The sequence below is a fragment of the Hyperolius riggenbachi genome, chromosome 2 (genome assembly GCF_040937935.1).
Source record: "Hyperolius riggenbachi isolate aHypRig1 chromosome 2, aHypRig1.pri, whole genome shotgun sequence".
Lineage (NCBI taxonomy): Eukaryota > Metazoa > Chordata > Amphibia > Anura > Hyperoliidae > Hyperolius > Hyperolius riggenbachi.
This window is the reverse complement of record NC_090647.1, coordinates 529,276,794-529,299,720: the sequence shown is the minus strand read 5'-3', so window position 1 is coordinate 529,299,720 and position 22,927 is coordinate 529,276,794. Positions and strand designations below refer to the sequence as shown.

Sequence of the window (22,927 nt, the reverse complement as noted above, 5' to 3'; positions counted from 1 at the left end):
TTATTGGTAAAGTAATTCGGGGCGGCATTTTAGATGTGAGGATGGAACCTTTTGAATTAATTATGCAGGAGTTTAATTGTATGCAGAGGAGAGCTCATCAAAGGAGAAGGATGTCAGTCATCATAGCTACTTGTTTGTGAATTGCATCTTTTGATCATCCCCCCTGCTTTACCCACCTAATTGCCAAATGGTTTAGACCAGGTCTAAAAACAGGTCAAAAACATTTGGTAATAGTAAATTCCCCTTTGATGCAACTGACCAAACCATCAGTAGACTAAAAACCATCAGTAGGATAGTCTAAACTGCTTAGTGAATTGAGGCCAAAAAGCTGGCCATACACTGCCCCGATTTCCTGCCGATCGACAGCAGATTCGATCACTGGGATCGAATCTGCTGTCAAATAGTTCGCGCTAAACGCACCCGACCGATTGATTTCCTCTTGATATCAATCGGTCCGTCGATCGCGCCATTCCGGAAATTACTGTCGATCGCCCGCAGGTAGGGAGCGTACGATTCCGGGACTTTCAACACAAGTATACATTACCTGAGGCTGGCTCCCGGGCATCCCGTCCGTCACTGCTCCCGTCATGGCACCTCCGGCATCCTTGTATAACTTCCGCTGTCACGCTAGTGACAGCGGAAGTACAAATAGAGGGCGCTCTATTTTAACTTTCGCTGTCACTGGTGTGATAGCGTAAGTTATATGCGGATGCCGGAGGTGCCACATGACGGGGACATCACGCCCGGGAGCCAGCCTCAGGTAATGTATGCCGGGGGGGGGGGGGGCAGGCGGCAGCTCAGCAGATTGTGAATTGGTTTCAGGCTGAAATCGATACACAATCTGTTTGCAGTAAAGGCAGCCATACGATCCTTATCTGATCAGATTCGATCAGAGAGGGATCTGTCTGTTGGTCGATCTGATGGTAAATCGACCAGTGTATGGCTACCTAAAGTTTACTAAGCTGTGTACAGAAAAGTTTCTGCTGTATCCACCAAGGAAGCAAATACATTTTTTTGGTTTTATTTGCTGAATCTAATCATTTCCCCTGAAACCAGCATTGCTATCACTTAACTTCTGAGAAGTGTAAATTTGCTTTCAAATGACATTTGACCGATCTTGTAGTCTTTCATATTCATTGTAACGTGTTTAATGTTGTAGAGCAACAATGTAATTTTTAGTTTCATCCCCCTTTCATTTTGGGTTTATTTTGGCTGTAGCTATTTTTTGGGAAATGTAAAGTACTCGTAGTTTATTTCTAGAATAAAAGGGTGATGAGCTAAAAGGATAAGCGCTTGTTAGATTGGCCAGACTTCTTGTTTCCTGGCAGACTTTCTGTTGCATGAATGAAAGAGGAAGCAGGGTAAGAATTGTTTGTTTTCTGATCCAGAGTGCCCTGGGCAGTGTCTATTCATTCTGGCAGAAGCTGTGGAACGGATGGTAAAGAGAGAAATGCTTCAGGATTCTGTTACTCCAGCACCTAAACTGTCCTCTTTTCTCTTGCAGCTCCTTCACTAATTGGCATGGTGAGGAAAGACTGGGCATCCCAGAGCAGCATTGCTCTCTCGTGGCAAGAGCCAAACTATCCTAATGGGGCCATTCTGGACTACGAGATCAAATACTACGAGAAAGTAGGTCTTGCTCAGCATTCCTGGGGGGAAAAAATGCTAAAGATCCAAGTAGTGATTTCTTTCTATGTTGCTCAGTGTCCTTTTTGTGTATTATTTCGCGCTCAGCCTATTATAGAATACTACTTTTCTGTCCAGGGCAAATATCTTGTGGTTTACAATACTTAACCACTTCACAACTGAGGGGTTTTACCCCTTGAGCACCAGAGCAATTTTCACCTTTCAGCGCTCCTTCCATTCATTCGCCTATAACTTTATCCCTACTTATCACAATGAAATGAACTATATCTTGTTTTTTTCCCACCAATTAGGCTTTCTTTGGGTGGGACATTATGACAAGAATTATTTTATTATAAATGTGTTTTTAATGGGAAAATTAGAAAAGATTTGGGAAAAAAATCATTATTTTTCAATTTTCGGCCATTATAGTTTTTTAAATAATGCATGCTACCGTAATTAAAATCCACATAATTAATTTGCCCATTTGTACTGGTTATTACACCGTTTAAATTATGTCCCTATCACAATGTATGGCGCCAATATTTTATACGGAAATAAAGGTGCATTTTTTCAGTTTTGCGTCCATCCCTAATTACAAGCCCATAATTTATAAAGTAACAGTAATATAACCTATTGACATACATAAAGAGTTCAGTGCCTAAGGTAACTATATATGTATTTTTATTGTAATTTTTTTTTTTTACAAAAAAAAAATTGGTAACTATTGGGGAGTGTGGGAAGTAATGAGTTAATTTAAAATGTAAAAATATGTATTTGTATATATAAAAAAATGCTTTTAAATGTAGTTTTACTATTTGGCCACAAGATGGCCACAGTAATTTTTTTTGTGAATGCGTCCTGTAAGCGTTGTATGTACGCTTACAGGAAGTGTAGTGAGGATGGAAAACCTTTTTTAGAATGATCGCACAGATTCTCATAGAAGCAGCTGATCATTGCTGCGAGGACTTAGATCAATAAATGGGAACTGCGTTCCCGTTCATTGATCTCCGGGCAAGCGGGTGGCGGTGTGCATGAGCACGGACAGCAGCGGTAACGGCGGGTGTACGTATATCTACTCCCCAGGCGTGGAAATGAAGTTTAAAGGGGCGTAGATATACTGTACATGGGCGGCGAAATGGTTAATTGAAGAGTTATTTATTTTGTGATCTCCTAATGTTTCTCTGAATGTTGTAGGTGGTAATTTTTATTTTAAGATGTTTCTGTGAATCTCTATTTTTACTTCGTGTTCTAATATTCCGAGGAGCCCTGCCCCTTTCATAAAATCATTTGCACGCAAGAAGTGGCAGATGCTGCTCTGGACCCGCCCCATCCTGCCATCTATAAACCATTGAGAGTCTCTCATCTGCCAATTATGACACTTTTAAATGAAACCTGAGGTGTGAGACCTATGAAAGCTGTAATATTTATTTATTTTTAAACAATACCAGTTGCCTGGCAGTCCTGCTGATCATTTTGGTCAGTAGGGTCTGAATCACACACCTGAAACCAGCAATGCAGCTAATTCTATCAGATTTGTCATAGACATCTGATGTGCATGCTTGTTCAGAGTACGGTATATGGCTTAAAGTATTAGATGCAAAGGATCAGCAGGACAGCCAAGCAATGTGCATTATTTAAAAGGAAATACACCACTCTCACCACTGGTTCCCTTTAATGTAAACAACAGAAGCACTAAATTTGAGCACGGAGTTATGCTGGTCATAGACCGATCAACTGCTCCAATTTACAGTGTATCAGGAAGATTCAGTCATTCTGATCCAGTCTGCTTGTAGTGTACTTTCCCATGTAGCAATAGTGCTGTTCAGTTTGGGGAGAAAATCAATCAGAAAAGGCAGCTGTGAAATTTAAACCAATCAACTAATGGGACAGATGGTGGTTTTGCACTGCATTGCCCATATAAGATCTCTGTAGTAATAGAATCAATGGCTCACAATTACATTTCTATTATAAACCTGATCAGGATCTGAAGTAACTAGTGGTGCATCTGCTTATAATCAGTTCAATCTGAACTGAGTGTTTATGGGTTCTCTCAATTTCACAAGTGCTACATGCTTCAAGGGAAGGTTCAGGGAGGGTGGAGAAAAAATAAAAATCAATTTCTACTTACCTGGGGCTTCCTCCAGCCCGTGGCAGGCAGGAGGTGCCCTCGCTGCCGCTCTGCAGGCTCCCGGTGGTCTCCGGTGGCCGACCCGACCTGGCCAGGCCGGCTGCCAGGTCGGGCTCTTCTGCGCTCCAAGTCCTGGCACTTCTGCGTCCCACACCGGCGCGCTGACGTCATCGGACGTCCGCCGGGCTGTACTGCGCATGCGCAGAACTACTGCGCATGCGCAGTACAGCCCGGCGGACGTCTGATGACGTCAGCGCGCCGGCGTGGGACGCAGAAGTGCCAGGACTTGGAGCGCAGAAGAGCCCGGCCTGGCCAGGTCGGGTCGGCCACCGGAGACCACCGGGAGCCTGCGGAGCGGCGGCGAGGGCACCTCCTGCCTGCCACGGGCTGGAGGAAGCCCCAGGTAAGTGGAAATTGATTTTTATTTTTTCTCCACCCTCCCTGAACCTTCCCTTTAAAGGACAACTGAAGCGAGACGGATATGAAGGCTGCCATATTGATTTCCTCTTAAACAATACCAGTTGCCTGGCTGTCCTGCCGATCCTCTCTGCCTCTAATACTTTTAGCCATAGACCCCGAACAAGCATGCATCAGATCAGGTGTTTATGACATTATTGTCAGGTCTGAAAAGATTAGCGGCATGCTTGTTTCTGGTGTTGTTCAAACTCTACTGCAGCTAAATAGATCGGCAGAATTGCCATGCAACTGGTATTGTTTAAAAGGAAATAAATATGGCAGCCTCCATATTCTTCTCACTTCAGTTGTTCTTTAAGGCATCAGACAACACATAAGTTTGTTTCACAGATACAATTGGATAAAGTAAGCTTTTGTCCACGAAATGTGATGGGTTCATACCACTGACTTTTTTGAGCATAGTTTTTGTAACGATTGTGGAATTACTTCCGTGGTCAGCGCACAGGATGCGCGCTGACAGTGCGGAAATCCTCCACAAGCGTATAATCTGAGGGAACCCAGCAATGGTGCTATGCACCTGTAGAGTGGAATTCCTGCCGGCAGATGGAGCTGTGGAGAACGGAGGAACGACCCCTCTGTACTGCCACAGATGCCAGATAGGAATTGTACGAGGGGAAGCAATGCAGGGCAAGATAGCCCTTAAAGAGATAGAGCACAGAGACAGAATGTATGTGTGTCTACCAATCTAGTCGCCACCCAGCGACGATGAACACACAACAGTGAAGACCAAGTGGGAAAGCAATCGCAAGAGATGGCGATTGCTAACAGCGACACAAGACTGAATAAACACAGAGAAGGAATGTATGTATGTCCACCAATCTAGTCGCCACCCAGCGACGGTGAAAACACAACAGTGGAAACGAAGTGGGAACGCAATCGCAAGAGTGGCGATTGCCAATAGTGACACAAGACCGAATTAGACAGAGTACAAGTGTAGCAGGAGAGACATAACAAATAACAATGATGAGAACATCAAGGAAAATAACAAACGCTAGCTAAACGCGAACAACGCACTCATTCGCAACAGCGAACGCGTTTAGCACGATCACCGCGCGTTAGGCTCCCAGTGATAAGGGTGCCACCCTAACTAACCAAAGTACACAAACACAAAATAGAGAACGCGAACGCTTGCTAAACAGTTACCTCACCGAGCCTACAGCAAGCGTTCGTACCAGACAAGACAGACAGACAGATGGGGCTACCAGTAGCAACCGCTGCTCTGGTTAGCACCCCTAAGGCAGAATGCAGAAGGAAGCACTGCCACTACTACCACTAGGGCGAATGCAATCCAGACAGATGGAGCAGGCAGTAGCAACCGCAGCTCTGGCCTACACTCCCAGACAGACAGAACGATTTCCTGTCGACCGCCGCTGGTGACAAAACAATCGAGGCAGAGAAACAGAACAAGGCAAAACAGATAATACAACCTGACTGCACTAGAAGGGATGCCTAGTGCAGTCCCAGGGAATTACTCTAAGATAATCTTTAGCAAACGATAGCAAAGGCTGACACTCCAGGTGTTAGCAGGAACAAACCATCATGACCAGCAAAGGATCCTGGGAGAACATGGTATTTATACTGCAAGCCTTCAAAGGAGGCAGCTAGGCAATTTGCATGACAAGTGTATGCAAATTCCTCAGTAGCAGAGCAAGTCTGAAACTTGCAAAGTAAAGACAGGTCTCTTTTCCAGAGACCTGCAGCCCTCAGACTTAAGGAATGGTCAAACAGCTGTCTGTCTGTGCAGACAGCTGAGCGGATCATTACAGTTTTCAACTATCTGTTGCTCTTAATGTGCTACCTAATGTTTAAATGGATCTTTATCAGATGCTTTTAGTTTTTTCAAGCTGTGTTTTTTTTTTTTTTGCAATGTCGTATATAGCTAAAGCTATGCTCCTTTTCTTCTTTATTTTTTGTAATCTTTGCTTGCCGTTCCCAGCTTTATACTTGTATTGCCTTATATGAGTATATATATTCTGAAAGGTTGATTAATAATATGTTTTGTGTGATATTATGGATTATTGTCTATATAGACTTTATATCTATGATGTTATGTAATTTTTCTCTTTTCTTTGCTGATCGATTTTGAACTTAATATTTTTTAAGTGTTTAATGATTGATTTGGCGAGTTATTCTTCTGGTAAAATTTCACACTTTATTGATTACTGAGATATGAAAAAATATGGGACACAACCTGTAAGAGTAGATTGCATTGGCTTGATGGCAATATTGCCGGGCTAATGAATAAATCAAATAACTTGCCATCTATTTGTAATGAGATATTCTCCAGTAGATATTTCCTTTTCATATGAGTCAAAGTTCTTGAAAAGGTAATAGAGAAAATTTGTGTCTAAGGAAAAAAAAATAGTATTATTAATATCGATCTGTACAGTGCAAACAACTTGTGTAGCGCCGGCTACAAGGACTGGCATTAGTAATATGTAAAAAAACCACAGTTGTGTTGCACATCTTGTGATAGCTCGCAGATACATGAATACCTGTAACGATTGAGGAATTATTTCCGTGGTCAGCGCACAGGATGCGCGCTGACACTGCGGAAATCCTCCACAAGCGTATAATCTGAGAGAACCCAGCAATGGTGCTATGCACCTGTAGAGGGGAATTCCTGCCGGCAGATGGAGCTGTGGAGAACAGAGGAACAACCCCTCTGTACTGCCACAGATGCCAGGTAGGAATTGTACGAGGGGAAGCAATGCAGGGCAAGATAGCCCTTAAAGAGAGAGAGCACAGAGACAGAATGTATGTGTGTCTACCAATCTAGTCGCCACCCAGCGACGATGAACACACAACAGTGAAGACCAAGTGGGAAAGCAATCGCAAGAGATGGCGATTGCTAACAGCGACACAAGACTTAATAAACACAGAGAAGGAATGTATGTATGTCCACCAATCTAGTCGCCACCCAGTGACAGCAAACACACAACAGCGGAAAGCAAGTGAGAACGCAATCTCAAGAGATGACGATTGCTAACAGCAAAACAAGACTGAGTAAGCACAGAGAAGGAATGTATGTGTGTCCATCAATCTAGTCGCCACTCAGCAACGGTGAACACACAACAACGGAAACGAAGTGGGAACGCAATCGCAAGAGTGGCGATTGTCAATAGAGACACAAGACCGAATTAGACAGAGCACAAGTGTAGCAGAAAAGACATAACAAATAACAATGATCAGAACGTCAAGGAAAACAACAAACGCTAGCTAAACGCGAACACCGCACTCATTCGCAACAGCGAACGCGTTTTAGACACGATCGCCGCGCGTTAGGCGCCCAGTGATAAGCGTGCCACTCTAACTAACCAAAGAACACAAACATGACATAGAGAACGCGAACGCTTGATAAACGGTTACCTCACCGAGCCTACAGCAAGCGTTCGTACCAGACAAGACAGACAGACAGATGGGGCTACCAGTAACAACCGCTGCTCTGGCTAGCACCCCTAAGGCAGAATATAGAAGGAACCACCGCTGCTACCGCTAGAGCGGATGCGATCCAGACAGACAAACAGATGGGGCTACCAGTAGCAACCGCTGCTCTGGTTAGCACCCCTAAGGCAGAATACAGAAGGAAGCACTGCCACTACCACTAGGGCGAATGCAATCCAGACAGATGGAGCAGCCAGTAGCAACCGCAGCTCTGGCCTACACTCTCAGACAGACAGAACGATTTCCTGTCGACCGCCGCTGGTGACAAGACAATCGAGGCAGAGAAACAGAACAAGGCAAAACAGATAATACAACCTGACTGCACTAGAAGGGATGCCTAGTGCAGTCCCAGGGAATTACTCTAAGATAATCTTTAGCAAACGATAGCAAAGGCTGACACTCCAGGTGTTAGCAGGAACAAACCATCATGACCAGCAAAGGATCCTGGGAGAACATGGTATTTATACTGCAAGCCTTCAAAGGAGGCAGCTAGGCAATTTGCATGACAAGTGTATGCAAATTCTTCAGTAGCAGAGCAAGTCTAAAACTTGCAAAGTAAAGACAGGTCTCTTTTCCAGAGACCTGCAGCCCTCAGATTTAAGGAATGGTCAAACAGCTGTCTGTCTGTGCAGACAGCTGAGCGGATCATTACAATACCAAGATACAAGAGAAAAGAGGCTTCATACAAACTTAAAGCGGGATTGTCACCCACAAAATCAAATTCCTTTTACCCACTGCTCTGTGTTTATTATGCAGTCTGCAACCCGACCCTGCATTGCAAGTATTCCAATATAGTCATAAATGTTTCTGCTCTGATGAATCTCATTCAGCCTGGCTCCATTCTGGTACATTGCCAGGAAGAAGGAAGCTTGTTATCTCCCCTACCATCGGGAGATCCCTTCCCACTCTGGACTTCCTCTACCACTCCAGGTTGAACACCAGAGCATTAAAGATCGCAAACGACCGCTCACACCCTGGCTACCGCTTCTTTAATCAGCTCTCCTCGAGCCGGAAGCTCCGGTTCCGATCCATCTACACCAGGACCTCAAGACACAAGAACAGTTTATTTCCCTCGGCCGTCAACCTCCTGAACTCTCTCCAGGGAAATGGCCATCCCCACCCCACAATACCATGACGCACTGAAGCACTCCGCACATATACGGCGCTCTAGCTTAAGCACACCTTTCGGTTGTTTTTGTATTGTAACCTATGCCACATTGTCTTCCCCTGCATAAAGGTCATATAATGTTCTGTATTCTGTAAATGTTCTGTTCCTACTGCATGTCCTGTCCTGTATCTGTAACTATATTGTGTATCATTACCCTGTACGTGCCAAGCCCAATTCCGGGCACGACCCAGTCGTGCTTGGCGAAATAAAAGATTCTGATTCTGATACCAAATTCCATGCTCCTCACTGATTAGCAGAGGGCAGTTCAGTGTGACAGGCTAAGGCTGAGAAGGGAAATTGAAAAATGCCTGGGAACAGTTTTCTCTTTATATACTATATCTTCTTTATATACTATATCCTATATACTATACACCATGGCACTGCTGTTGTAGGATGGGGAGATAGCAGAAAAAAATTATTAGGTATGTTGTTTTTTTTTTCTTTAGGTCTCACTTTTCTTACTTACACACCCTGCTTATTTTACAAATGTGAGTTAGCAGGCTTAGTATAGGTGTTCCTTATAAGAAGCTGATACACAGGTAAAATAAAGCTCTGTCCAAAAACAGATCTGCTGCTGTAGGATGCAACCAAGGCAACCCAGGTTGGAGCCTAGGGCCTGGTTTGTGCCAGGGGGCCTTTCTGGTGTCTCTTCAGACCCTGCTCCTATCTACTTAAAAAAAAGCCTGGTGGTAAGCAGAGGGGCATACCTATAAGAATAGCTCCGGAGACTCCCAGTTGTAGAATATCTGTAAAATTACCAATATTCTACTTCCTATAGTAAAATATTGGTAAACTATCCTACCTAATAATGTACAAGTGCCCCTGTGTCCTGTCCCTGTGTCAGTGCTTTTGCGCTACTGCTCATGTCTTGCACTGACAGCCGTTGGGAAAGGACGCAGGACGGGCCAGAGGGCTGTGTGTGTGTGTGTGTGTGTGTGTGTGTGTGTGTGTGTGTGTGTGTGTGTGCGTGCGTGCGTGGCGGTGGCGTGTGAGTGGGTGCGCGCGTGGCGGTGACAGACCTAGAGCCTGTTTTTAAATGGGCTTAGGTCACCAGGCCAGGCAAGTGTAATAAAAAAAAAAACAACGCCTTCCACAAATATTATTTCTAAACAAAAGAGAAATTGGCTTCTTTCTAGGCCTGTACCTGGGGAGATTAAGCAGGAAATTGTTGCTACAGTAAAATGAATTATAACATTTGTTAGGATGCTGTATTTATCGCCAGCTCAGCTATTTTAGATTACTGCTGTGCTGATTATTTTTCTTACTTAATCCGCTGTGTTTTTTCCTGCGTTTTAGTGAAGTTGGCAGTATTATTGGACCGCTTCATAGCTTTAACCTATCCCAGGGTCCACAATACATACTGCGTTCGGGGGAAATAAATTAACATGGATTTTATTCTACACAAACAGGGCCGGTAAGGGAATGGAAAACAGAATTCCATTGTGGTGCATTGAAGCCAGTGGGGAACAACGATGGTGATTTTTTGTTGTTGGTGGTGTATTGTGGGAGTTGGAAGTGACTAACGATGGTAATTTTTTCTTTAGCCTTTTCATTATATATATATCCTACTAATATTATAAATGCAAAAGTTTGGCTGTTTGGATGTTTGTTACTCAATCACGCAACAATGGCTGAACAGATTTGAATGAAATTTGGCACACATAGTGCATTACCTGGATTAACATATAGGATACTTTTTATCCCCATAACTAAAAAGTGGGCGGAGACAAATACAAATTTCGCTGGGAAAATGTAAACTGCAGCCATTCTTACACTGTTAATGGCAGGGTCCTCAAACTTTGCACAGCTGGTCACTGGGTGACTGGGATTAATATTCAGAAAAGTGGGTGGAGCCTACAAAAGCCAATCCACATTTCACCTATTGATTTTCAAGGGGAATATTTCATTGCTGCCATTCTTGCACTGTCAATGGCACAAACCTCACACCTGGGTACAGTTGGTCATTGGGTGACTGGGGTTCAAATTCAGAAAAGGGGGTGGCACAACAGCCAATCAGATTTGTTTCATTTCAATGCAAATTATTGATACCAAAGCCCGAAAAGCTTACAGACTCATTACTCATTGAGTAATTGTGTGTTAGGGATAGGAAAAGTGGGCGGAGCCAACACCAGCCAAATACGTACCCGGGCAATGCCAGGCTATCGGCTAGTAAGAAATGAAAAAAATGTGTTAAAATAAATTGGCCTGGAGGCTGGAGCACTTGCAAGCCTCTAAATAAATTGGCTGCTAAAGGGTTAAAACAGTAGTATGTGCAAAACTTCTATGTCAAAATGTATGTTAACGCCTCATCACTAATTACTTGCAGCAAAAAAAAGTCAGAATAAAATGCAATAGCACACAATAAGCCATTAACCATGTCCTGGCTATAGCTGATCATACCCTTTGTATACAATGCTATGCTATTGGGGTGGAGGGCGTGTCATTAAAATGTTGATTAATCACAATTGAGTAATATGAACGGAACATACAAGGCAAAGGTACACTAGAGGCTACCAAAAGCCAATATGCTGTATAGTGTAGTAACATAACAGTAGTAGTAGTTGTTACACAGGGATAAAGACTACTTAAAGCGCAACAGTAGGCAGCTGAGGAGAACAAACTCAACCCCACTTACTGTAGGTTAATAAGTCAATATATCGTTGTTTGATGCTACTGACCAACTAAACCTAAACCACAAGACACTGTTCGTATTGATCTGAAGAAGCGGACTATGTTCCATGAAACGCGTTATCCTACTAGTGTCTGATTTCTATTAGATACGTTTTACTTCTACTGGCTCAGTCCTTTTTTAATGGTAAGATTTATTTTGGGGTGCCTCTTCCTCTCCTATTAGGGTTAAAGGGGTTATCTTGCCTAAAAAAAACCACAAAAACTGACACTTACCTGGGGCTTCTAATGGCCCCCTGTAGCTGTCATGTCCCGCGCCGTCCTCCTCCGATGCTCTTTTCCCCCGCCGCCGGACCGGTCTAATTATTCGTATAACTAGACGAATAGAACTGCGGCTGTGTGGCCGTGGCCCTCTGCGTGCTTGCTCCCACGCACGTCATTGGAAGCTTACTGCGCAGGCGCAGTACAAGAAAACTTCGTACAAAACCACAAAGGGATATATCCTCCACACAAGGTGGTATAATTATGTACGTGGTTCAGAGACTCCAAAGTAGAATAAAAGTATCAAAAACAGTTTAAAAATAGAGGAGGTAAAGGTAAACTGACCCCCTCTCAGGGGGGGGGAACTCCATGGTGAGGTGTAAGAATGTCATTTTATTGAATCAAGTGAGCAAACTCTCATAGATTGCAATGCGTTTCTCAGGACTTCTTCAGGGAAATGGAGCAAAATCTCCAATGAGCCGCAGTAGAGCCTATAGCTCAGCGCCCATGAAGGTAATCCTTTAAACACCACGTTTGAACCGTTTTCCAGTGCGATTAAAAGATTATGGCACGATGTAAAACAATGATAATATGTAGCAGAAGCAGATTATCGAGATGGCAGCTAGAAGAGTATTATTTTCAAAAGGAGTGTCAGCAATTGTTCCTATCATTGTCTCCCAAGTTCAGGTCTCAATAAAAAGTAATACCGATCTCAGTATTTAGGAAAGGAGGTAATTAACTTTCTGATCTCCGCGCTCCAGAATGACACAAATGAGCCGCATTTTGCCCGTAGGCAAAGTCCCGCTCGTCCCTGTAAAAGTGCTCTGGCTGCACTTTGTGTTTTCTTGCGGAATAATTGGCAGTTTTTTGGTTTCGGAGGATTAGTTGTCATTAGAGGAAACTTGCTCCCTCTGTTTTCCATTATCATTTCCTGAAGAATGCATTAACTAACGTCTGCTTCTTCTGTTCCGCATGGAAACTCCCACTGACCAAGCTCTGCCGGGGCATGGCAGATGACATTTACGTAGGGTAATGCTCTATTTTCTAGTTAAGTTTACTCTTTTAAACTCCTGATGGGAGGTAAGGTCATGTCGTTACCCTATTTACTTACTTTAAAGAGAACCCGAGGTGTGTTTGAAGAATGTTATCTGCATACAGAGGCTGGATCTGCCTATACAGCCCAGCCTCTGTTGCTATCCCAAACCCCACTAAGGTCCCCCTGCACTCTGCAATCCCTCATAAATCACAGCAATGCTGTGAGGCTGTGTTTACATCTGTAGTGTCAGTCTCAGCTGCTCCCCCGCCTCCTGCCTAGATCCGGTCCCTGCCCCTGTCCCTTCCCTCCAATCAGCAGGGAGGGAAGGGATGCAGGCGGGGACTGGAGCTCTGCAGGAGGCGGGGAGAGCAGCAGACTGACACTATAGAGATAAACACAACCAGCTCTGACAAGCTGTTTGTCAGCAGCGTGGCTGTGATTTATGAGGGATTGCAGAGTGCAGGGGGACCTTAGGGGGGTTTGGGATAGCAACAGCGGCTGGGCTGTATAGGCAGATCCAGCCTCTGTATGCAGATAATATTCTTCAAACCCACCTCGGGTTCTCTTTAAGGTGGCTGTTATTGGTTTTTCAGAAGAATAAAGAACATTAAAAACTATACAAGTTGGCTATTGGGTCACAGACAAACGTTAAACTTTAGTACAACTTAGGTAAATGTCAAGCGATTTGAAAGACAAACTTGCTTTAACTACATTTGTCTAAATATCTTAAAGAGAAACTTAAGCAGAGGATTGAACGTCATCCCAATCAGTACCTGATACCTCCTTTCCCATGAGAAATCTTTACCTTTTCCCGAATTGCTCATCAGTGGGGTCTGTATAACTAATACTGTGGTGAAACCCCTCCTACAGTGTGATGTCATGATCATGGTCCTGACAGTTTGCTGTATGTGAACCTCATTGCATTGTGGGAAATAATGGCTTTAAAGAAAACCTGTACTGAGAAAAACCTCCCCTGAGGGTACTCCCCTGTGGTGGGGGAAGCCTCGGGATCCTATTGAGGCATCTCCCATCCTCCTTGGTCCCACGGCAGCGGAGATAAAGCTCCCCGAACAGCGGGGATGTAAATATTTACCTTCCCGGCTCCAGCACAGGCGCAGTATCAGCTCTCCGCTCGGAGATAGGCGGAAATAGTCGATCGCAGTCGGCCCGCTCTACTGCGCAGGCGTAAGTCTCCTGCTCCTGTGCAGTAGAGCGGACTCAACGGAGCTCGGCTATTTTTGCCTATCTCCGTGCGGAGAGCAGCAACATTGCCCCAGCTGGAGCCAGGAAAGGTAAATAAATCAGCGCTTATCAGCGCCTATCAGGCTTGCCAAGAGAGGATTCCGGGACACTTCGGGGGAGCCAACGCTTGATTGCCTGCAGCTACAGGGGAGGGGGAAGCCTCATTGGGACCCTGAGGCTTCCCCCTCCCAAGGTGAGTACCCCCTTGTTTTTTGTTACAGGTTCTCTTTAAAGAGGACATTAGGATTAGGAATGGTTATGCAGTGGCTGGAAAGTGTACTGGTTAAGGGCACCACCTTTGACACGGGAGACCAGGGTTCGAATCCTGGCTAGGTCAAGTACCTATTCAGTAAGGAGTTCAAGGCAAGACTCCATAACACTGCAGGGTGGCCTCTTAAGCGCGTCCCAGTGGCTGCAGCTCTTGAGCGATTTGAGTCTGACAGGAGAAAAGCGCTATACAAATGTTCGGATTATTATTATTATTATTATTATTAATGAAATGCAAATAATTTCGAGTTGATTCAGCATTATGAAAATTGTGTATGCAAATTTATGCAATTCAAGCAAATATCAATATTAACCACTTGCACTCAAAAACTACATGCAATCAGGCAACCAAGAATACAGACATATATAGAAACCTCTGAAGGTGTTGGAGGTCGAGGGCATTAGATATCAAAACACTCCAGTATTTTGATTAAATGCAGATTCAGCAAACGTTAAAGGACATCCGAGGTGAAAATAAACTTTTGAGATAAGCAATAGTAACGATCCTACTTCTCCTAAAAATGGCTTTTTAAGATATCCACAGTTTTATTTTATATTTAAATCTGTTTTTTAAGTTTTTACTGTTTCATTGACTCTGCTCAATGACTACTATTGATATATGCCAGAGCTCAAATCTATGAACAGAAAAGTGTTTTATGGCTGTAATTACTTATCAGTGAGGGTTATGCTATAGTTTGACCCAGTCCCGACCAAGACAGAAACTTGTCACTTGCATACCTGGTTTTTAACTTTTTCAGGCATGGAAAGAAAAAAAGGAACACAGCATAGTTATTAGTGTGCTAGGCACTGTACATACACATGTCTATCTCATCATGCCACATGTCACCTTGGTTGTCTTTTAAAGAGAAACTACGACCAAGAATTTAATTTAGTCCCAATCAGTAGCTGATACCCGATTCTACATGAGAAATCTATTCCTTTTCACAAACAGACCATCAGGGGGCGCTGTATGGCTGATATTGTGGTGAATATCAGCCATACAAAACTCTGAGTACGTACTCTTGGCAGTTTCCTGTCTGTGAACCTTGCTGCATTGTGGGAAATAGCTGTTTACAGCTGTTTCCAACTGCCAAAAAAGCATGCAGCAGCTACATCACCTGCCAACAGTAAAAATGTCACCATGTAATAAATGTCAGAATGTAAATCAGGGATTTAAAATATTTTAGAATGGGCAAACACTGACTAAATCATTTATACATAATTATTGTAAAAATGAAGCACTTTTTTATTACATTATTTTCACTGGAGTTCCCCTTTAAGGTTTCCTCCTTGGAACCAGTTCCTACTCTAACCAACATCACACAGCATGCAAGCAGACATTTTAGCATCATACCGTATTACGGACGCAAGTCAGTGGAGGCGCCCTTAAAACTTATTAGACCAATATAGGGTATTCTAATAAAAATAAAAATATAAAAAATAAATAAAAGAGGTATCTTACCTCATCAAAAGACTCACATAGGTGAAAAAGGGAGTCTTTATTTAAAAAAAAATGTTTAATTAATTAATTTTAATAAAGACTCCCTTTTTCACCTATGTGAGTCTTTTGATGAGGTAAGATACCTCTTTTATTTATTTTTTAAGGGCGCCTCCACCAACTTGCCTCCGTATCCCATACCTCTTTTGAGGTGCCTCTATATTACTTGGGAGACCTCCCACCAGTATATAGGACCATTGGAGGAGAGCGACCGTCTGGACCCAGAGTGTTCCAGAACACCGAGCGGAAACGTTTTTTTTCCGCATGCGATTGTCATTGGTTGCATCAGGGCACCCACCTTTGTGAGTATTCATTACCCACATTATTATACAATCCACTTGTTCTAATGTTACTGCACCATAAGGGCTCCTGGTCTCATCCTTTCCCTAGGCCGAAGACGTTCTCCCCCATAGTGTGGTGATCGTCAAGGACCTTCTCAAACACCTGTATCATACTGTATTGTTAGCAAACTTGTAGTTCTTAACCTTTACTTAAAGAGAGCAAACACCATGGCCTCCTCATTAATCTGAATCATTCCTTTACCATTGGAGACATAAAAAATAAAGGCTCAATCACACAAGTTTATGGTTGAGTCTCCAATGTCTCCATTGAGCCTTCACATGAAAAGAACTTTAATTTACAGTTAAGGAGGACCAGATACCATTGGGAGCCTGAGCTTACAGAGCAGGAGGACTAGAGACCTTCAGAAACCTGGTGCTGCTGCACAGCAGAAGGACTGGAGACCATTGATAGCCTTAGGTTACAGAGCAGGAAGACTGAAGACCTTCAGAAGCCTGAGGTTACACAGCAGAAGGACTGGAGACCATTGATAGCCTGAGGTTACAGGGCAGGAAGACTGGAGATCTTCAGAAGCCTGAGGTTACACAGCAGAAAGACTGGAGACCATTGATAGCCTGAGGTTACAGGGCAGGAAGACTGAAGACCTTCAGAAGCCTGAGGTTACACAGCAGAAGGACTGGAGACCATTGATAGCCTGAGGTTACAGGGCAGGAAGACTGGAGATCTTCAGAAGCCTGAGGTTACACAGCAGAAGGACTGGAGACCATTGATAGCCTGAGGTTACAGGGCAGGAAGACTGGAGATCTTCAGAAGCCTGAGGTTACTGAGCAGGAGGACTGGAGACCTTTAGAAGCCTGAGTTTGCAGAGCAGGAGGACCAGAGACCTTCAACAGCCTGAGGTTGCAGAGCAGGAGGACCAGAGACCTTCAACAGCCTGAGGTTGCAGAGCAGGAAGACCAGAGACCTTTAGAAGCCTGAGGTTTCAGAGCAGGAGGACAAGAGATGTTCACAAGCCTGAGGTTACAGAACAGGACAGCCAGAGACCTTCAGAGTTTGAGGTTACAGAGCTGGAGAACCAGGGTCCCTGGGAGCCTGAGGTTACAGAACAAGAGGTTTGGAGACCATCAGGAACATGAGATTACAGAGGAGGAGGACTGAAAACCATCAGGAGCCTTCATAAAGAGAAGTGTCATGTTATCCCATAGCAGGTTTTTCCCCCCTAAATTTCTGATTGCCAGGAAAGACCTACACATTGTTTAGGATATATTACAGCCCATTCTTGCATGGACATTTTTTTTTAGTTCATGATGTATCATTTTTAATTGACTTACTTAAATTAAAGCCTTCAGATTACACCACTGCATCCCATTGAGACTGAGGTCAGGACTCTCACTTTTCACCTGAGGCAACCATAGCTATCTTAGCCAACGAAAATACTGTATAACATACATAAACAATGTAAGTAAGTGTGCTGTGGGCTTTGAATATTTCTAATTGTTTTTTTTTTTTTTGCAAGCCTGCACTGTTGGCCTAATAAAACTTAAAGAGGCAAATATTTTGGGAAAGTGTACTAACACTTTAAAAAACAAGTGTACTTAATTCATCCTGCTCCATTACGTTAACAATTTTACCCATTGAAAATGTCAGTATAGAAAATTGTAACGATTGGTGTTAGCAAGAACAAAGTTTCTGATTATCAGGTGATCTGCAGTATCACCTATAATACAGATATATACCTGATTATATGATGATCTGCAGAATCACCAATAATACAGATATATAGATACTGATGTGTTAGCTGAGCAATGCTTATATGCCACTAAGAAGTGACGTAACCTAATCACACTTTAATGCACTAAGTGTAGTGATTGGTGTAACAGTAGTACTGGCAGTATTTGCCCTACCTCACCAGAGGAGCTGGTGGGCACCAGAGCCGGGACAAGTTCCTCCAGCACCCAAGGCTGAGACACCAAAGTGCGCTCCCCCTCCATCCCTGCCACCCCAGCCGTCACACACTGATTGCTATTAGACTAAAAGGGCCACAGGGCCCACAACCTCCCCAACACCTTAATATCTAGTTATCTGGCTTGCAGTCACTGCTATGTATCCCCTTTTCTTATTTATTTCTTATTTATTTCTTATTTATAATCATACACAATTAGGAATGACAGCTAAATGAATTGTGCACCCCCTCCTACACTGCGCCCTGAGGCTGGGGCCTCTCCAGCCTATGCCTCGGCCCGGCCCTGGTGGGCACTACCCGTACTGAACCTCTCACCAGAGACAGGGGTCCCTGGTGAGAGTAGAATGGTCAGACAGATCAGATCGGCAACAGACAGACAGGTCAGGTACAGAATCGACAGACAGAGACAGAACGAGTATCAGGCAAGGTTGGCAAGCAACAGGATCAGATGGGCAGAGGTACAAAATCAGGAGACAGAGACAGAACGGTAATCAGGCTTGGTTTGGCAACAGGATCAGGGCACAGGTACAGAATCGCTGAGAGTAAGATTGGTCAGAACTAGCCAGAGTCATACACAGATAATCAAGCAATAATAACCGTAGTAATAATAATTCCTAGTCTTGTGTGAAATCCCTGGTTTCCTCCTAGATCAAAGCACACCGGAACTATCTAAGGTCTGAGCCCTAACACGAAGTATTCACGACAGCAGACAACTTGCAAGTGAAGCCGAGAGGCTTAAGAAGCGGAGGAGACCCCCAAGGCACGCCCACCAGCCTCGGCCAATCAGGAGTGGCGAGCGTGCACTCTGACATCAGCCGACCAGCCGGTCAGCAGACGCGCCTCCTCCTGGCATAAAGATCCTTACGGGGAGCGCACGCACGCGCTAATGTGCCCCTGAGTCCAGTAGAGACACGCGTCCTCGCCGTACTAGACGCCTGGGACGCGGAAAAATCAGCAGACAGGGACCCAGCAACAACCGTCCACCGCAGCCGACATGCGATTACTCCCCACACCCATCCTCGGCGTGCTGGACGCCCGAGGCGCAAGGAGACTAGCAGGCAGAGGACCAGAAGCAGCTGCGGTGGTACTGCTATCCACCGCAGCTGGCATGTCACTATTCATTACAAAAATATTGCCTGTCCAGTGTGAAATTCAGCAGTCATTTCAGGCCACCACAAGAGGGCGCTGTTAAGAGGTTAGATTAGAATCAGGGTGATGGATCAGCCCGTGTTCGGTCATGCAAGAGTACTGGCGCTAGTCTACTTTAGGGGACTTAGCAGGAAACCTCATAGGGAACAGTGCTCCAATCATAGCAACCTCTACACCACAAAGCTTTGTGATTGGCCAAATAGTGTGGGCATAGTTTTCTACAACCTATTGGAAACCTAGCAGTGCGAGAGGGTGCCGTCCACCCAATCACATTAGCTGAATTTTCCTATGTGGTTTCCTGCCTGGTCCCCTAAAGTAGACTATCGTCGGAGTACTTCCTAAAGCACACTTACACTTTCACTTCTATAAGTTAATCTAAGTGTACCACTGAACTTCAAGGTGCTACTTCTTGTTGACTTTTTATTCATATTCATATGTTCTCCGGAGATAGCACTGAATTTTTTAGTACTTCATTTCCTTTTGCACCCTGTCAAATACTGTTAGATTTTTATCTCGTTATCGTTCCTTCTTCACGAGCCACACAATAAAGCCGAAACACTTTATTTAATAGATAATGGTTATAAAAAAAATGCAAATGTATTCAGTAATGTGCAAATTGACTGAGAAATGAAACATTTTATATAAACAATAGGTGAAAATGAAGTTAAAAAAACTTTTTTTTTTTCCGTCTGTAGTCATTATTGTTTCAACCATTGTAAACCTTTTTTTTCTTGCATTAAAGGATTGTCAGCCACAAAATCAAAGTCCATGTACCCACTGCTCTGTATTTATTATGCAGCCTGCAACCTTACCCTGCATTGCAAGCACTCCAATCTATTCAGAAATGTTTCTGTGGTAATAAATCTTATCTCAGTCACCCTGGCTCTATTCTTTTTTTGCCATTGCCAACGAGAAGGAAGCTTGTCATCACTCCTCCCACATTCCTGCTCCTCACTGATTGGCTGAGGGCAGTTCAATGAGCTGCTGAAATCTGATCTATTCTGTGCTCACATGTGATTACAAAGCAAGCTAGCTATGACAGTGCAGTTTCTATGAGAGGGGGGGGGGGGGAGTAATGGAAGAAATAACATCTAGATTGGCTTCAAATGATATTGAAGCAAAAAAAAATATGATATAATGAATTGGTTGTGTAGTACAGTTAATTACTAGAACATTAGTAGCAAAGAAAATATTCTCATATTTTTATTTTTAGTTGTATAGTTTTGTTTTTGTTTTAGAACATTTCATCATTCTGTAATATTTGCAGTTTACACATTACACCCAGCATTCTAAATGATGTCACAGAGCAGGCTAGTGAACTTTTGAATTTTCCTCTGGAGAAAAAAAACAAAATACAGTGACAGACACTTGAGATAATAAGCTTCAGAAGACAGCTTTCTGCGACTTTGAAAGTCCTGGAGAAATCAGTGGCTCTTTTGCATAGTTAACAACTGGAGTTTCTTAAAGAGAACCTGTACTGAGTAAAAATATTTAAAATAAACACATGAGGTGACTTCAAATGAACATTACATAGTTACCTTGCCATCAGTTCCTCTCATAAGCTCACCACTTTCTTCTGACAATAATCCCTTCCAGTTCTGACAATATTTTGTCAGATCTGAAATATATCAGTTGCTGTCAGTAAAATATCAGTTGCTGTCAGTTATAGCTGAGAGGAAAACTGATGTACCAGGTAATGTCCATGTTTCCCTATGGCTCAAGTGTGCGATGTTACAGTTTAACTGTGTGCTGACCAGCAAGCTGTTATGGGTAATGGCCATTTTCAAAATGGAGGACGGAAAATTCCCTTGATCACAGTGAACAAACAGGACGCGGGACAGGAGAAAGACACTGAGGAGCAGACTACTTGGAAGGTAAGTATGACTTGTGTATGCTTATTTTGACTTTTAATTTTCAGTTCAGGTTTTCTTTAACTTTTCCTGTACTGTAAAACAGGGCTGTGGAGTCGGAGTTGGAGTCGGAGTCGAGGAGTCGGAGCAATTTTGGGTACCCAGAGTCGGAGTTGGAGTCGTGATTTCATAAACTGAGGAGTCTGAGTCGGGAGTCGGATAATTTTGTACAAAATCCACAGCCCTGGTAAGTATTAGACTAAGGAGTTGGAGTTGAGGAGTCAGAGCCATTTTGGGTACCCGGAGTTGGAGTCGGAGTCGGTGGTTTCATAAACTGAGGAGTCGGAGTTGGAGTCGGAAGATGTTTGTACCGACTCCACAGCCCTGCTGAAAAACAATATTAGACTCAGATCTCTGCTGCTAATGTTGTATTTCTTAGCTGTACTAAACACACAAATCATTATATCATAAGTTTATGTTCACTTCAGATTCTCTTTCAGTCAGAGGGAAACAATATGGCAATGCCAGGAACAGAATCTTTTTATTTACTACATAAAATTCACTGAAATCAAAACGTGGACAGTGCAATGCATATGTTATGTAAGTAAAAGTATTTATCTACTTATATGTTTTTTTTTTACTGGAATACTATGGCTGTCCCTGCTGCTTTAAAGAAAACCGGTGGAGGCGGCGTTCTATCTCCTGAGGTCATGATACCAGGAAGCAGGTAGCAGAACCGCCTGCAGGAGACGCTGACAAACGTTGTGAAGTGATATATGATCATCTGCTTGTTTTCCAACTAAGGCCTGGATAGATCACACACGGCCTCATAAGTCTGTGACATTACCTTGCTGTGTAGCAGACTTAATAATTTGCCCCAAACGCTGATTTTTTTTTTTTTTCCATTCTGAATACTGTTTGTAACTCGGAGGTAGAGGGGAATTTAAGGCTTTTCCTGAGAGCTTCAGGGTACTTTGGCAATTTTCTATTTAAAATGAGTTTCGGTGCCATTCATTATAGGCAAAGATTTAAACTAGCGTATGACCCTTCAGGGATGAGCTGGCCCTTTCCGCTCACAGTGGGAACATATTTTTCCCGTATTTCATCCTAGGGGCTCCGAGCGGTAATTCCAAGATCTCAGAATACCGCGGCTAAAAAAAGCTGTGTGCGTTACAGCGCATTGCTGGTAGCACAAAGATCCGGGACGCAGATATTAAGACTTGAGTAATGAGCCGAAATAATCCTTTGAGGTAGAATCGAAGATTTTTCTTTGTAGTACTAACAGGAAGAAAAGGCAGTTGTTTTTTTTTAGTTGTTTAGCATGAGGAGGACTGCAGTCGCATTAAAGATGGAGATTAATGCTTTTGTAACGGTGGTACCTACATTGCATATAACAAGATACAGCATGGAGGTCCGTAACGTGAAATAGGGTCTTGGAAGCAAGAATTAAAGAGGGACTGTAGTGAAAATGACATACCGTTAATGAAAAATATTGCTTATTTTTTACAATATTCATTTATAGATTATTTAGTCAGTGTTTGCCCATTGTCTTATCTCTCCCGGATTCTGAAATTCAGGGGCGTTGCTAGGATCCAGAGATCCGGGGCACTTTTGGGCATGCCAGCCGGAAAATGGGTGTGGCCACGTGCCAGAATGTGGGTGTGGTCATGGGTGGAGCCACATTTACATGAACTTAACAGCGGTCTAAGTAGGCCTGCTCAGCAAAATGTTGGATAAAGCGCCCCCTCTCCATTAATACTAAAACAAAAAATGCAGCATATTACATAAATAGGCAATGTCACTTAAACATAGCTAAGCTTCTGTGCTGGCAAGTCATACTTTCTGCTGGGCGGGGTGGCGTGCTGCCAGGTTATCTGGCAGTTCCCCCATAGC

The 22,927-nt window shown here is 43.5% G+C and overlaps 1 protein-coding gene across 16 annotated transcripts in view; it reads left to right on the top strand.

The window, feature by feature from the left end:
• EPHA6 (EPH receptor A6) overlaps positions 1-22,927 on the top strand; it is a 1,277,595-nt gene that overhangs the window by 880,341 nt on the left and 374,327 nt on the right. For all 16 annotated transcript variants that reach the window (XM_068270648.1, XM_068270650.1, XM_068270649.1 and 13 more), the window contains one exon: positions 1,505-1,629. In XM_068270648.1, the coding sequence (XP_068126749.1) occupies positions 1,505-1,629 (125 nt within the window). The remainder of the gene's footprint in view (positions 1-1,504; positions 1,630-22,927) is intronic.